We start from the raw sequence: 17,500 nt of genomic DNA on the forward strand, positions 1-17,500 counted from the left end.
AACAAGGAATAGTAGCTCTGACATATAGTGATAAAGGTATAGATAGTAATAATCATAATTAATATAACGACGAATTGTCCGGTTTAGTTGACCGGATACACCACTTCCCGCATGTATTATGCGAGTGTGTGTGTGCATGTCTGTGAACTGAGGATGTGTCTGTGTGTGCGTGTGTATGTGTACAAATGTGTCTGTGTGTACGTGCCTCTATGTACTGTGTCTGTGTGTACGTGCCTCTGTGTACTGTGTATGTGTCTGTGTGCGCGTGTGTCTGTGTACTGGGGATGTGTCTGTGTGTGTGTGTCTCAGTGTCTGTACGTATGAGTGTCTTTGTGTATTTGCAAATGTATATTTATTTATTTTTTCACGAAGAAAGGTATATGGAATCGAATTGTGCAACGAACAGATAACTTTACGACTAGTTATAAATCTGGAACAGCATCGGTGGAAAAAAAATCTAATTTATTAAAATCATTATAGTTAGGGATGAACTATTATAAACCATTCAAATTTTGGATTAAGTATAGCACATGGTATGGAATAATCTTAAATGTGCCTATATATATTATATATAGATTAGTGTGTGGTTAGTTTTATAAGTGAATTAATGAATAAAGTGGTAAACATAAAGGTCTGTGCATTTCGTTTGTAAGATATAAAAAATAATGTATGATAGAATAATGCTTGATGTAAAAAGGGTGTTGCAGATTCAGGAAGCAGCATCAAATCCCATTTTTCATGGAGTGTCATGTAATGCATATCATTATGAATAAATGTATAAAATAAAATCTTTCTCCATACTTTCCCATATATATGAAAATCATATGCAAACATATGCATATTTACATCCATTCATATGTAGAAATATATGTAAATTCACACACGCTCGCGCGAGTAAGCAAGCAAATAGGTAAAGATATATATAAATCTAGAAATGTGTGGACAATTATTTGAAATCACAGTAAAGTAGGAATGTTATTACCTGAAAACAACATAAATAAAACTACATATATACTCAAATGTATGTTTAATGTATACAACAAATAGAACAGTGTTACATAAAATATCCATAGTAAATTTTAAGGATTTTTATTCACTTATAATCCAAAGGTTGATGGTTATTTAATCACTGTTTTGGACAAGTGAGAACATATTAATTTATGTTTCTATACAAAGAGAAAAATGAAAAAATAAAACAAATAACTTATTGCCTATGCTAATAAAGTAATATCATTACCTCTTTATATCATCATCAAAATAATAATGTTTTAATGGCCTTTCATACCTACATTTGTTAATTAAAATCTGATTTACAGTCACTCCAGCATGTACCAAACATGAAGTAATTTTTATATCATTAAGTTTTACTTTCTTTGAAGGTATTCTAATTTACACAACAATAACACATTCAACAAGGATTTAGGAGTCTTTGTACTGCATAACTGAAAACTTCTCTGTGTACATTTCCATACAAACCTCTAGTATGAAACCGAGACAAGGCGGCAAAGAGCTCGTTGGTGTTGGGCGTTAGTGTACATAGCAATTTTGCGATTTATTGGTAGAATCGCCCTATCAGCAGAATGACGACGGTAGTGAAAAGCGATGGAAGTGATGTAGCCTCGCTACTGTTGGCTGGTGGGTCTGATGGGGGACACAAAAAATAGATAAATAAATAATATAATCAATAAATAATACAAATAAATGATAAAATTAATAAGACAAATAAAGTAAGTCTCTAAGCCTTAAAGAAAACTTTCATCGTGTGAAATATGCATATACTACAATCAACCAGACAGAGGTGGCAGGGAAAGCGTTATTCAAAAGGCAACGATTAAGATGATTTTTGTATTCGCTCTCTTTAAAATGATCAAAATTGCTCCCTGCCTGTCCCTAAAGTCTTAAAGAGCGAAAAGAAATATGGTTGTAATCCGCCATCACTTGGAGGCGCGAGAGTTACACATGGCAGATATTTAACATCATACTTGATGAAATTACTCACTCGGAAGGCGCGTGGCCTGGCGGCGTAGAAGGGTGTTAGTGAGCCCTTCCACGGTGGCGACCAGGAACTCCTCTCGTTCTTCCGTCAACCAGGCCTTGGGAGGGCAAACTCGGGTGCCGCAAGGACTCTCAGGCATGCTTCGAAGTTTCTCTGTATGGAAGGAGGCGGCAATATAAGGAATTTTGTATAGGTGTCGTTGAACATAATTTTTGTTCTATTTTTCTCTATTTTTCGCTCATTTTTTTTTTTTGTCTCTATTTCTTCCCCCCCCCCCCCCCTCTCTCTCTCTCTCTCTCTCTCTCTCTCTCTCTCTCTCTCTCTCTCTCTCTCTCTCTCTCTCTCTCTCTCTCTCTCTTTTCACACGCCACACACACACACGCACACGTATATTCACCCTCACCCTCACTCTCAACCCCACTCTCACTCTCTTAACCTTCTGGACATTACCAGTGTCACTGATAAGAACAGCTGGAAGGGGCGTGGCTGTCCCGTTGACTTGGAAGGCCCAGAATTCAACGGTTTCCTGGGTGGTCAGTTCGGAGATGATATTGTTCTTGTGAAGTACTGTGGGCAACGTCATGTCCTCCAGACGGAAGGGCCTCTTCCTGCGATCCTATGAGAGAAACGTTTTGTTGTATACATGCACAAAGAATATATGTATACATGTACGTATATATGTGTATGCATGTGTTTGTATGTATTGTATGTATTTATATATATAATATATTAAAAAAAAAAAAAAAAAAAAAAAAAAAAAAAAAAAAAAAAAAAAAAATATATATATATATATATATATATATATATATATATATATATATATATATATATATATATATATATGTGTGTGTGTGTGTGTGTGTGTGTGTGTGTGTGTGTGTGTGTGTGTGTGTGTGTGTGCGTATGTATGCTTATATATGTATGTGTATATATATGTGTGTATGAATGTATGTATGTATGAATGAATGTATATATATATGTTTGTATGTGTGTGTATATATATATATATATATATATATATATATATATATATATGTGTGTGTGTGTGTGTGTGTGTGTGTGTGTGTGTGTGTGTGTGTGTGTGTGTGTGTGTATGGGGGTTTATACATACGTGGATGTGGATGTCGCACGTGCACACAAACACACACACACACACACACACACACACACACACACACACACACACGCGCGCACAAGAGAGAGAGAGAGAGAGAGAGAGAGAGAGAGGGAGAGAGAGAGAGAGAGAGAGAGAGAGAGAGAGAGAGAGAGAGAGAGAGAGAGAGAGAAGGGGAGAGCGAGCAAAGGAGCGAGAGAGCGAGAGAGAGAGAAAGAGAGATAGAAATAGAGGAAAAAAGGCACACAAACCTATGGATGGATGAGCCAAAGTAGATTGTGCCTCAACATCCCGTGCATTGCAACCACTTCCCACCTTAAGAAACGAGTATAGCCACTGATGCAGCCATTCCGAACCTCACCTTCCGATAGTTACCCACAAACTGATCCTTCAGTTTCTGGGATTTCTCGTCGGGCTGTGTGACGACGCCGATGAAGTTACCTTTGTTGCTGTTCTTAGCCATGCTGTTGTAGGTCTCCGGGAACATCTGCAATAACGCACTGTATCACGCTCCTGGACCACAAGGTTTTGTTTGTATAATCGACGTAAATGCAATGATACACTCTGGTGCATTTAACAGACTCTGGTGTGGTATGTGAATGACTAACTTACCCTGCGGAAGTCCTCGGAGGTGTCCTGAGAATTAGGCTCCTGGTTGACATTCATGATGGAGTCGACGACAAAGGCTCCTCCAAAGTTGGCGTCAGAGCTTTCCAGGTAGTCCCACAGCCATTCGTTAACGAAGTACCAGCCTCCGGACTTTCCAGGTTCGTTCTGTGATGATTGTTAAATACACGGGTTCAGAGTCACTCAGTGAGACAATACGCAGGAGAAGGGAACAATAAACGTCATTTCAAACGGCGTTGACTTAGGTTTACGTACATCATGTTCCTTCGTGTTGAGATCGAAGGCGACGAAGATGGTGGTATAGTTTTGCTTGAAGGAGCCTGACCATTTGATGTTGTGCGTGAAGAGTCTCGCCGTCTCAAGGAGGGCTGCAATTCCGGCGCCGTTGTTGAAAAGGGGCCCTGGGTTCTCGCGCGTGTTCGTGTCGTAGTTGGCTCCCACGACCACTATGGCGCCGGGCTTGTTGCTGGTGGCCTGAGCCACTCCGATGATGTTGACGCCCTCAACCTGATGGTATGAAATTTTCATAGTTTATAAGCGCATGATATATTTAACTCACACAAACTTTAAACATATGATTATGACATGACGTTGTCGAGTGGACATGTTTTGTGAGAATTATCAAATTTTATGTACAACTCACAGTCTGGTCGCCCTCTAATGTCCAGACTGTTGAATTGAAGGTCTGCTTCTGTACTCTGAGCCCATAGAAATCAAACTCTTTTTCGACGTAATTTCGAGCTTCAATCCAGCTATCTTCATGGTTGTTAGCCGGGAAGCGATACTCGGAGAAGTGCTGCAGTTTCTCGACGATTTTCACCTCCATATCAATATCTGCGGCCACCAAACTTGCGCCTGGAAAAAAGGGAATATTTATTACACGACGCTGTGATAAAGCCTTTACACCCGACAAGTAAGTTGCTGAGCGATATCACTGATCCTAGTGTGAGAAACATCACGGTTTAGATGTCCTAGACTTCCACGCCCTCATGTCACGGCTATATGACTGTGATTCGATAACAAACCATTCTTCATGTCTAAAGACTCTCATCTTGCCTTTTTGCCCTTTTTGTCAGATGTTAGAACCACAGAATGTTGGTAGATGCACAAGCAGCTAATGTCGTTCCTTATCCCAGACAAGATATACCTGGGGAACTGTTATTCAGTTACATCAGCAGTATTCTCTGTGTCCCAGTGCTGTACTCTGTAACCGCAGCTCTAGGAAATTTGTTTTACATGTGAATCAACACAATATTCCGAAGTCTTCTGGCCCGGAGATAATACTTTTCTCCCCCACAAAATAAGTAGCTTTATCGATGAACAGAGGAATTTTGTCTCCAACCGAAATATGAGATAAGAATCCCCACGGAGGAACCTGCCGGCTTCCTCATCCACTTACCCAAGATGAACGCCAACAGTCCTAGTCCTATTCTTCTCATCGCGGCCCCGGTTCTTCAGGTTCTCCAGGTGTAAATGAAGGTGTCTTACGTGTTTCTCACACTAATAGTTAAAGCTGGACGGAAGCTGGGAAATAGAGAGGAGCACCCCGCGCACTGCCGCCTGCGTTACAGAGATCGTCGGACTGACTCAGCTGGTGGTGCTGTTCCCCATTTCTCATGCCTTATCAGTGCGCTGGTCTTCTTAAAAGCATTACGTAAGGTGTGGTTTTGTCATCAAGCTGTGTCGTAGGTGTGAAAAATAAACGTTCACTCATTTTTATGGTATATTCTGACTGCGTATGATTCTCAGGATATTAGAAAAATGATTGTAAAGCTACCAGAAAAAAGGTAGACATTATACGGCATAGTACCTCCTTTGTGCTGCATCACCTTTTTATCAGTAGTTTCTCTGTGTGTGATTGGCTAATGCCATTGGAAGAACATCACGAAATAATTTCCTCATAATTTCTCCCTTTTTAAATTCTGCCCACGCAACGGCCGGGAATAGATCATCAACGGACTTTTTCTTCATTTTATCATTTTTTTCTAAGCATTTCATAGTCAATGGCAATTCATTTTCGAACCTTGTTATATAGGAAACAGTACCAGGAAATGGGAATGTGTGAGATTTTTTTCTTTTTGCCCAATAAATGTCGCTCAAATGTGATTTATTGTGGAACACCCTGGAGATAAGTAGGATAAAGAGGACACAATGATAATGTGAATAGATAAGATGAGATAAGAACTCTACCTGACCCCAACTCAACCGGGTATCAGAGAATCTCAATACAAATTTATTTCCATACATTACACATGGACCCACGCGCTTACAGTGTATATTTATGTATATGCGAGTATGTGTGTGTGTGTGTGTGTGTATGTGTGCGTGGGGGGGGGGACGCTTATGCATATCGCTATTCTGTCAGCACCTTTTGGGAGGACAGACACATTCACCAATATCAGAAAGTCGTGTAGGCGTATACTTGCGATCTTTGGAAGTGAGTAATCAATAATCACACACACACACACACACACACACACACACACACACACACACACACACACACACACACACACACACACACACACACATATATATATATATATATATATATATATATATATATATATATATATATATATATGAAAGATACGGCAGTAGATATGATGGTGAGTTGAAAACCACCAACAATGATTACCTAACCAACTACTCCCCTGGGTAAGGATCATGGGTCAATCTACCCAGTATAAAGTCCCAGTCAACTACATGATGTCAACAAGGCGGCAACTAGTTCGTCAAACACCGCATCGGTGATATAGATATATATATATATATATATATATATATATATATATATATATATATATATATATATATACACACACATATATATACATATATATATATACATATACACATATACATTTATCTATTTATTTATTTATTTATATTTTACTCTCACACACACACACACACACACACACACACACACACACACACACACACACACACACACACACACACACACACACACACACACACACAAACACGCGCGCGAGTAAGCCTTTGTCACCTATTTCTTCCATCCGCACTTATATCATTCTAACGGACATCCGCTTCCGGTTTTGGTATCTAGCTGATATCCGATATCGGGCAGAAAGAGGATGAAGTGCGACACGAGGTACAGCGATAAAATTACTGTAAATTAATGAAAGTGACAGGTCATTCTTGAGCTTCAATATGTGTGTCTATCTGCCTGCCTGTTTTTTTTTTTTCTCTCTATCTCTTTTTCTTTTTTTTTGTGTGTGTTTGTGCTCGTGCGTCTGTTTGTGTGTATGTGTGTGTTGCTTGTGGATTTGTTTGTTTGTGTGTGCTTGTGCATCTGTATGTGTGTGTGTGTTTGTGTTTGTGTGTGTGTGTGTGTGTGTTGTGTGTGAATGTGATTGTGTGTATTTGTGTGGATGTGTGTGCCCGTGCTTCTGTTTGTGTGTGTATATTCGTATGTGTGTTCCGTCTTTCCTACATGTCTACATATCTATCACTCTCTCTGAAATTCCAGATACATCTATCAGTATTTTCTTATCCGATGTAGCTTGAACAACAGTACCACATTCAAGTAGTTTAATCATTGCGGTTTAAACGCAATGATAATCAGAAACACTGATAATTTTCCACTTTTTATATACCAGACTCTACTTGTAAAACATCGTGTTATCAGTATCTCAGTACCTGGTAAATTCCATATAAAATTTTATCAGTAACTTAACGGAAAAGACTCAGTTGAATTTCAGACGACATTCAGAACACAACTTATTTTAAGAACATTTCAAAAGCATTGGGGAGATATTTTGTGAATATGCAACTAACAATTCTGAAAACAGTTTTTGTCATCATATTTTTTGCGCATCCAACAGGTAAGGTCGAATCATAAATAAATATGGGTGTGTGTATGTACGTATGGATATGTGTGTACATATACATATAAATATGTGAACACAGACACACACACACACACACACACACACACACACACACACACACACACACACATAACACACATGTAACTCTTTAAATTGATGCACATTTTTGGCACACACGACGTTATTTGGAAAACTGTTCCATGTTTCAGTAGTTCTATTTGGGAAACTGAACTTCTTGACATCTTTCTCGCCCCTTTTTACTTTCAACTTTTTGCTGTGTCGTCTCATCCTTCTTGTGTTCAAAATTATAAAGTCATCTTTGTCTAACTTCATCCCTCCTGTAATATAGTTGAACATCATTATCATGTCACCTCTTTTTCTTCTTTCTTCCAAAGATCTATTTTCTTTCTTCGTAGCTCATATCTCTTAGATAGGTGCCCATCTTGTGGGTGCTCTTTGAATTCTTTCCAATTTATTTACATCGTTTTTTAAGAGTGGACTCCATACTACTGCACCATATTCAAAATGACCTTCTTTACCATGTCTACGTCCACATACACGAATGACCTTGTAGTAATATCGTAGTTGCCCCTGAAATGTAGTTATATCATAGTCTTCCCTGAAAATCGCCTAGTCATGAATCTCTGGTTTATTTCTTTCTCATACAATAAATACTACTGATATGTGTACTTTGTAAAGTATATCATCTTTTGATGTTTAACTGACAAATGTTTGTTTATTTTCACAGCTATATTGTCAAAAATACTAGTAAGTCCTCAATCCATTGTAAATAAGTAATCTCAGGAAATTGAGTATAATGATATAGGTCTGGATTAATATTTACACTGAAATCATACAATATTCTCTGACGATAAGCCTCACCGGACTAATCACGGTTGTATGTATAGGTTGGTTATTCTGAAGTCTGCGCGGTCTAAACGCTCTAAATACGTCGGTATAAATACTGTTTGGCCAAGAGACCATCCTGGGCTTTAAAGGACTTATACCGCCGTCAACCGAGATAGTCGGTTTAGCCATGTCCCCATAATAACAAATTGTAATGTAATGCCCGGTGATCTGTTAATTTTCACCCTTCAGTGATTTTCATCAGTGTTTGTGACACTCGTGTCTCAGGATGCCCGATGACGAAACCAGACATGACGCTGCTACCCCTAGCAACACCAGAGAAGATGACATTACACCTATCAGTGCATTTCGCCGTATGAACCATATGAAGTGCGGAGGACTGCATTGCAGTCGAGACTGGAATCTTCCATTACTACCAGAGCTCGGAAACTTCTCAGCAAGGAAGAACTCGGCAACGAAAACCCTGATTTCATACGTCGAATGAAGAAGCTCCTTGGTGACAAGTATGGTAGTTTCGACAAGACGATCCTTCTCCAGTTTTTCTTCCAGCGCCTGCCTTCACATATTCAGCAGGAATTATTCACAGTAAAAGGGAAGCTCACCATCGATGAACTCACTAAATTAGCATATGAGTTTATGGCGTTTATGGCTGAAGTAGCTTCCACATCTCAGAGCAGTTGGTAAAACTTGTTGCAAAACTCACTATCCAGGTTAATGCTCTTCAAAATCAAGTACAACTTCTGTCTCGTCGCATCTCTACCAACAATAAGCCACGTTACAGGTCAAGAAGTCGATCCAGAGGAAGAGATGATATATGCTTCTATCACAGCAAATCTGAGGAAGCAGCAAAGAAGTGTCTTCAGTCCTGCAACTTCAATAAACCCTTAAACAGCAAAGGCGAGCATTAGAGGCGCATAATGTTCGTCACACCTCTTCCATGCTTCATGTGTGGGACCCACTCTGCAACATCAAGTTCCTAGTCAACACTTACGCCGAGGTTAGCATTTTGCCTGCAGCGGCAAATCGCAAATCACTCCCTCCGATCATGAACTTGTACGGATCAACAATCCCTGTATATAAACGGAGAACTCTTACACTCAACCTCAAGCTTCAGCAAACATTTCAGTGAACTTTATGTAGCAGCGTGTCTCAAGCCTTTCTTGGTTCTGATTTTTTTTTTAAACTTCAACCTCCTAGTTGACATTAAAAATCGGAGACTCCTTGACACTACTATGGAGTCTACTAATGATCAATTTCAATTTTGCAAATAGCTTGCAGATCTCACAATCGATGCCAACAACCCATTTGCATCACTACTTGAAGTCCTTTCCTTCGCTTACTCAGCCGTACTCTACAACCCTTCCTATAAAGCATTCCGTTACTCATCACATCAAAACAACTGGTCGACTACCTCCAGAACGGTATTGCTTAGTAAATGTAGAGTTCGAGTCCTTGCTATGTTTATGGTGACTACAAAGATCTCAATAAGCATACATTGATGGATCGTTACCCAATTCCCAGGATTCAAATATTTACTTCACAACTTTCTGGATGTTCCATCTCCAAAACTGATCTGGTTAAAGCATTCCACCAAATACCAGTCAACCCTTCAAACATCCCGAAAACAGCCATTATCACCCTATTTGGCTTGTATAGATATGTCCGGATGCTTTTGGACTGAAGAATGCTGCACAAACATTCCAGCATTTCATTGGTGAAGTTTTACAAGGCCACCATTTGTCTTTGCTTATATTGATGATCTACTCATTGCCAGTAAGGATGCTGAACATCAGGATCATCTAATGCAAGTCTTCAAATGTCTGAATGATTATGGTATCCAAATTAAAATAGATAAGAGTGTGCATGGAGTTTTGTCTGTTTTCTCGGCCACACAGTTTTTGCAGCAGGTACCACTCCACTTCCTACCAAATGTGAAACCATTCAACAGTTTCCTAAGCCAACTACACAGTGCCAGCTCAAAGGAATTCCTAGGAATGATTAACTACTACAACAGATCCATTCCAAGGTGCTCTCTACTTTTCTAAACTTTATTCCATAATCAGGCCATGCAAGAGAGATCAGTCAATTGTTCTTGTCTGAAGTTGATATTGCCTATGATGCTGCTAAGCAAGCCCTCAGTGCAGTAACTACACTCAGTTTTCCCAATCAAGATTCCCCAATGTCTACCTCTACTGATGCCTCCAACACTGGTACTGGAGCTGTGGATGGTGGATGGAAATGTTTAGCCTTTTTCTCAAAAAACTAAATAATGCTGTACAGAACTATAGCACATTTGATTGAGAACTTTTAGCTATTTATAAGGCGATCTAATGGTATCGGCATTTAGTAGAAGGCAAGAAGTTCCACATCTTTACCAACCATAAGCCACTCTCTATCAACACCAACAAGTCTACCTACACTCCTCGACAACTTTGCCACACTGACTACATTTCGCAGTTCACTACAGACAACAAACGGACTAGCGCTAGGCAATCAACCCTAGCATTTTATGAACCTTGTCATTTATATGATCATTTGGGCTTGGGTTCCTGTTTATGATTGTTCCAAGGTCTTTCTTTATCTGTTTGATTTAATATTACGTCTCCTATCTTGTATTGGTATAATGGACGATTTTTAATTTCCCCGAACCTAACTACTTGGCATTTATTGGTGTTAAATTCCATTTTCCATGTACAACTCCAAATCAATAAGTTCTTAATGTCACTTCGTAGGCATTGGCATGAGACATCGCCTATTACCCTTTTCTACAATTTCGCGGCGTCTGCAAACATATTCATATGTCTGACCCTAAATCATATATGAATATGAATATAATCGGCGGCAAGACCGATCCCTGAGGTACTCTACTAGTTATTTGTCGCCATGTATAGTGCTTCCCTCTAATTACGGTTCTCATCTGTCTCATGAAGAAAGTCTTTCATCCATTCGAGCAGCTTGCCTTTCACTCCATCATGGTGTTTTAATTTCCATAATAGGCTTCTATGAGACGCCTTATCAAATGCCTTCTTAAAGTCTAATTATACACAGTCCACCCAGCCGTCTCTTTCTTGTAACATTTCAGAAACTCTACCATAGAAACGGAGGAGATTTGCTATACATGACCTTCCTCCTTTAAAACCAAATTGTTTATTTGATGTCATATCGTGTTTTTCAAGTACTTCAACCCACTAATCATCCTTTCTAACAGCTTGCATACTACACTAGTTAACGAAACTGGTCTATAATTTAGAGGGTTTTGCTTGTCGCCGTTCTTGTATAAAGGGGTAACATTGGCAAGTTTCCAATCTTTTGGTAGTTTTCTTTGTCCCACTGAATTTTGGAATATTAACAATAATGGAGTACATAAATCTTCCTTCAGACCCCAGTTAGCTATCTCATATTTTCCCTCTGCTTTAGTCTTGTCAAACCCTTTCAGTAGGTATTTTATTTCATTCTTTTCGAGTGTGATATTTTAGGTATTCTGAAGTATGGGTCCTGAACAAATACTGACTGAAGTTTCTCATTTAGAGTTTCACACATTTCCTCCTCCTTAGTATAAACGATGTTATTGTCTTTGATGAGGCTAATTTGGTCTCTACTTTTAGTCTTACTATTTATGTAGTTAAAGAAGAGCTTTGGTTGCTTCGTACATGTATTGATTATATATATGCTTTTCAAATTCTACTTTCGCCTCCCTCATGGTCTGGGCATACTCATTTCCTACTTTATATTTTATACTGAGATCTATGTTTTCTGAACCTTCTCCAAAGGAGCTGTATGTTTTCTCTCATTTTCTTGCATTTATCATTGAACCACTTTTGGCCATTTCTTGCTTCAGTTTTGAATTTTGATACCAAATTTTCTAATCCTTGTTTATAAACCGCAAAATTTAGAGTATTGCAAGTCAAGGTTCTCTTCGTTCAGGAGGGTTTCCCAGTTTATTCCATCAAAGAAATCTTTAAGGTTCCTATAATAATCTCTCTTATAGTTGTACTTTCCTTTTTTTTCCTTATTTACGATAAGTTTTTCCTGTAGCAGGCAGTATTTCAACTTAATTACTACGTGGTCACCCTTTCCTATACAGGAGGGCACTACTACATATCCTTAATGCCATTTTTATGCTTTGTAAATATTAGGTCAAGCATAGACGGTCTATCAAGCCCTCTTATCCTGGTATGATCTGTTACATTCTCGAAGGGACAAAATTCATTTATGACACCTAGCAATTTTGCATTCCACGAATCTGGAATTTTTGTTTTGTGGGGGTTGTTTGTTTTGGTGGTAGTTGTCGGTGAAAACGCTTTAACCTCCGAAACCGTACAGAGTGTGTCCCTGGTTACTTGAGAACGTAGACGACGTCCAAGCCGATGACGGTCGTCCTCTTGACGTGATCGCTGTAGGTGACGTCGCCACGGATCACGTTCTGTGTGTGTGTGTGTGTGTGTGTGTGTGTGTGTGTGTGTGTGTGTGTGTGTGTGTGTGTGTGTGTGTGTGTGTGTGTGTGTGTGTGTGTGTGTGTGTGTGTAAGAAATAACTTTTACAAATTCATGTTTTGCAGAACCTGCCATTGGCCAGAAATGCTCAATGAACGACAGCTGTTCCCGCCTCTCGGAGGAGTGTGTCGAGGGAACGTGTATTTGCAAGGAAAATGCGGTTTTGATGTTAGACCAATACTCTCTTGCTCCTAAGTGTTTACTGTGTAAGTATTATAAACCTGATATGTTATTGAATCCACTCTTTCTTTTTGCATCAGTCTACTGGGAATATATAGGATACACACAGTGCGAATTAATATGAAGACGTACACACACACACACACACACACACACACACACACACACACACACACACACACACACACACATATATATATATATATATATATATATATATATATATATATATATATATATATATATATATGCACTTAATATTTATCGGAAGGTAGAGTTATGTTCTTCAAGTTGACGTCTGCAATATGGAAAAGATGAATGATAACGCAAAAACAATGATGAGCGGATGAGTAAAAATTCCACACCCTGTCGTGTGTATATATGCATAAACAATTGCTTAAAAGCATATATATTTGTAGATTTTGTCTTGTACCTTGTAATAATATATCAACCATGCGCCGATGGTTGCCTGCCACCCGAAGAAGACAAAGGAGGAGGAGGAGAAGAAGAAAAAGAAGAAGAAGGAACAAGAGAAGAAGAACAAGAAGAACAGAAAGAAGGGGAAGAAGAAGAAGAAGGAAGAAGAAGAAGAAGAAGAAGAAGAAAGAAAAGAAGAAAGAAAAAAGAAAAAGAAAAAGAAAAAGAAAAAGAAGAAAAGAAAAAGAAGAAGAAGAAGAAGAAGAAGAAGAAGAAGAAAAGAAGAGGAAGAAGAAGAAGAAGGAGGAGGAGGAAGAAGGGGTAGAGGAAAAGGAAGAGGAGGAGGAGACAAAAAAGAAGAAGAAGAGGAAGGAGAAATAAGAGGGAGAAGAAGATGGGAAGGTGGTGGAGGAGGATGAAGATGAGGACGAGGAGGAGAGAGAGGAAGATGAGGACGAGGAGGAGGAGGTAGAGGAAAAGGAAGAGAAGGAGGAAGGAGAAGAGTAGGAGGAGGGAGAGGAGATGAAGAAAAAAAAGAAAGGAGAAATAGGAGGGAGAGGGAAAGGAGAAGTTGGAGGAGGAGGACGAAGACGAGGAGGAGGGAGGGGAAGAGGAGGACGAGGAGGAGGAAAGAGAGGAGGAGAAGGAAAAGGAAAAGGATAAGGATAAAGAGGAAGAGGAAATGGAGGAGGAGGAGGAGAAGGAGAAGAAAAGGGGATAAGGAGGAGGAGGAGGAGGAGGAGGAAGAGGAAGGAAAAGAGGAGGAGGAAGAGGAAGAAAAAGAGGAGGAGAAAGAGGAGATGGAGGATGATGATGATGAGGAGGAGGAGGAGAAGGAGAAGGAGGGAGGAGGAGGAGGAAGAGGAGGAGATGAAGAAAAAAGAAGAGGAAGGTGGAGAAAGAGGTGCAGCAGCAGCTAAAAACGAAGAGGGAGAAGAGGAAGATAATGAAAATGAAATAGTAGATAATGAAGAAGAAGTAGAATCGAAGATGAAAAAAGATGAAACAGAAGTACACAGATCATCTCTAGACCTATAGATCTTTGCACAATAACACAAGATAAGAAAGAACTAAAATATCGATACATATGTAACGACCTATATGAAGCATATCTTAAAAACCCAAAAATTAAGAATATGTATAAAACACAAAAACATACGTAAATCTACATTTTTGTTCTTCCTCTCTTCATTCATTATTTGTGTAGTTTGAACAGTGTGAAATATAGGAATGTAGAGTGTAACGCATAATCATATCTTGGGGCTAATCAGTCGATGAAAAACTTGGGTGATAAGCTTTAACTTCTTCAGTGAATCCTTTGACGACATGTGATCCCTGTTATTTTTGCCCATTGAATGATCTCTCGTTTCCTTCCCAGACAAGAAATACACACACACACACACATACACACACACATACACACACACACACACACACACACACACACACACACACACACACACACACACACACACACACACACATATACACATACATACACACACACATCACACACACACACACACACATACACATACACACACACACACACACATACACACACACACACACACACACACACACACACACATATATATATATATATATATATATATATATATATATATATATGTATATATATATATATATATATATATATATATATATATATATACATATATGTATATATATATATATATATATATATATATATATATATATACATAAACATATATTTATTTATTTTTATACACATTTTTCTTGTCCTTTCTTTTCTTCTTTCGATATGCGGACGACTATATTTCATTTATAATATGACAAAATGTTAAAATGTTTGTATGCGTGTGTAAGTTCGTGTGTGTTTGTATGCGTGTGTGACTGTGTGTGGCTGTGTGGTTATGTCTGCGTGTTTACGTATCTGTGTGTATGTGTTGTTTCTTTTAAGATGGCTATGGTTATCACTGTGGCCGTTATCTCTGAGTGCCTCTAGGAACTCTTATACTGTACAAAAAGTGAACGATGCGTCTCGTTACCGGTCAAAAATTAGATTGTATTGAAAATGGTGATAATGATGACGATATTATCATTATTATCATTGTTGTTGTTATAATAATAATAATAATGATAATAATAATAATAATAATAATAATAATAATAATAATAATAATAATAATAATTATTATTATTATTATTATTATTATTGAATGGTAAAACACTCTACCGTGTTGATACTATAGTAGAAAGACCCACAATGCAAAAACTAGATTTACCGAAAATGAGACTACGGTTTCGAAATCCACCTAGATTCCATCTTCAGGTCTGGAGAGGAAAGGGAGGTTCATGCGGCCCTGTTCTCGGATTTCCTGACGCAGCTGAACTCTCTCTCTCCTTCCATCCGTTTCAAGGTGGAATGGGAGGTTGACAACAAGCTCCCTTTCTTGGACACCCTAGTTCATCGCTCTGCTGACCACTTCTCCTTCTCCATATACAGGAAGCCTATGCATAGTGGTATATACATACACTTCTTCTCATATCATCCTTTCCATGTAAAGAGAGGTGTTGCCACCTCGCTGCTCCACTGCGACCTCCGCATCCGTGACTCCCAGTACCTAGATGGGGAGATCGACTTCCTGCGTCGTTAGTTCTCGAAATTGGGCTACCCTCGTCGTATTCTCGACGTCGTGTTATCCAGGGCACGGCGTACCTTCTACCACGACTCTTCTCCTAAAGAGACTCCTCACCTGCCTGTCCTCAGCCTGCCCTTCACTGAGGAGATCTACTCTCTCCGTCGCCCTCTTCACCCTCTCATACCAGTCCTCCCTCTACCTCGAAGGTGGGCACCTATGCTGTTCTTTGTGCCTCCTGTGATAAGCAATACTTTGGCGAGACAGGCGCCAGTCTCACTAAGCGTCTGTCTCAACATAAGTGCGCTGTATCCAGGGGACACAACAACAACGCCCTCTTTTGCCATCAGTGGGACACTGGCCATCAGATGGACTGGTCAGCAGCGCGGATTATCTTTCCTTCCGCTGATGTCCACGCCCGCAGACTGGTGGAATCCTCCTTAATAAAGATGCTGCCTAATTTCAACTTGAACAGCGGCCTATCTCCTGCCGATCGTCTCCTCGCTTCCCACATCCTCCAGCTTCTCCCTTATGCCGGCCACCTTGCGCATAGTCCGCCCGATCCTCCAACCTAACATGACCTCCCTTCAGCTGCCCCGTGTTACCGCGATGTCTCTCCTCTCTCTCTTTTATACCCCTTCTCTCCCTTTCCTTTTCAGACTCGATGATGGAATCCAGGTGCATTTCGAAACTGTGGTCTCATCTTCAGTAAATCTAGTTTTTGTATTGTAGTTTTTTTCTAGCATTATTATTATAATTATTATTATTATTATCATCATCATCGTTGTTTTATTAATGTCATTATTATCATTATCATCATCACCATTATTATTATTATTATTACTATTATTATTATTATTATTATTATTATTATTATTATTATTATTATGATTAATGTTGGCATTCTTATTATTATCAATATTGTTATTATTGAATCACTGTTATCTTCATTATTAATGTTATCACTACCATTATCATCATTATTAATAAGATTAGTATTAGTGTTAGTTGTGAGTGTTATTGTTACTAATATTGTAGTGAACTTCTGCTGAAGGCGTGGTTGCAGGTGAACTTTAACGATGGTAGCGTGGTCCGATCGAAAGAACGTTTCTGCTCTTTCGCTTATTCTTAGTACAATGCGACACAAATAAATATAACACAATACAATAGACAGGGTCCCAGGACACAACACTCACTAGGATATCTTATCACGGCTTCACTCCTCTGCTGCTCTGACCCTGCTTCACTGACTCTGGCTCCACTGATTCTCCGTCTGAGGTTCGGTTCATTTCAGTGAGATTTGCTAAGGCTAGTTTCGTCCG

At 39.1% G+C, this 17,500-nt stretch overlaps 3 protein-coding genes across 6 annotated transcripts in view; 2 read left to right on the forward strand and 1 right to left on the reverse strand.

The window, feature by feature from the left end:
* LOC119569902 overlaps positions 1 to 788 on the forward strand; it is a 10,267-nt gene extending 9,479 nt beyond the window's left edge. For both annotated transcript variants that reach the window (XM_037917867.1, XM_037917871.1), the window contains exon 8: positions 1 to 788. This exon is cut by the window's left edge and continues 1,015 nt beyond it. The gene's annotated coding sequence lies outside the window, so the exon portion shown is untranslated.
* Positions 789 to 1,014: 226 nt separating this feature from the next.
* On the reverse strand, positions 1,015 to 5,340 carry LOC119569891. Its single transcript, XM_037917861.1, has 8 exons — positions 5,137 to 5,340; positions 4,381 to 4,592; positions 3,993 to 4,244; positions 3,723 to 3,884; positions 3,472 to 3,597; positions 2,447 to 2,612; positions 2,000 to 2,149; positions 1,015 to 1,641 (listed from the first exon to the last, which is right to left on the reverse strand). The coding sequence occupies exons 1-8, from the start codon at positions 5,174 to 5,176 to the stop codon at positions 1,553 to 1,555; spliced, it is 1,197 nt and encodes a 398-aa protein (XP_037773789.1). The 5' UTR covers positions 5,177 to 5,340; the 3' UTR covers positions 1,015 to 1,552.
* A 2,093-nt stretch (positions 5,341 to 7,433) lies between these two features.
* LOC119569923 (thrombomodulin-like) overlaps positions 7,434 to 17,500 on the forward strand; it is a 13,623-nt gene continuing 3,556 nt past the window's right edge. For 2 of the 3 annotated variants that reach the window (XM_037917877.1, XM_037917888.1), the window contains exons 1-2: positions 7,434 to 7,591; positions 13,023 to 13,163. In XM_037917877.1, coding sequence (XP_037773805.1) covers positions 7,534 to 7,591; positions 13,023 to 13,163 — 199 coding nt within the window. In that variant the 5' untranslated portion in view covers positions 7,434 to 7,533. The remainder of the gene's footprint in view (positions 7,592 to 13,022; positions 13,164 to 17,500) is intronic. The other variant, XM_037917882.1, reaches the window with a different exon arrangement.

This window comes from Penaeus monodon, chromosome 4 (assembly GCF_015228065.2).
Source record: "Penaeus monodon isolate SGIC_2016 chromosome 4, NSTDA_Pmon_1, whole genome shotgun sequence".
NCBI classification, from domain to species: domain Eukaryota; kingdom Metazoa; phylum Arthropoda; class Malacostraca; order Decapoda; family Penaeidae; genus Penaeus; species Penaeus monodon.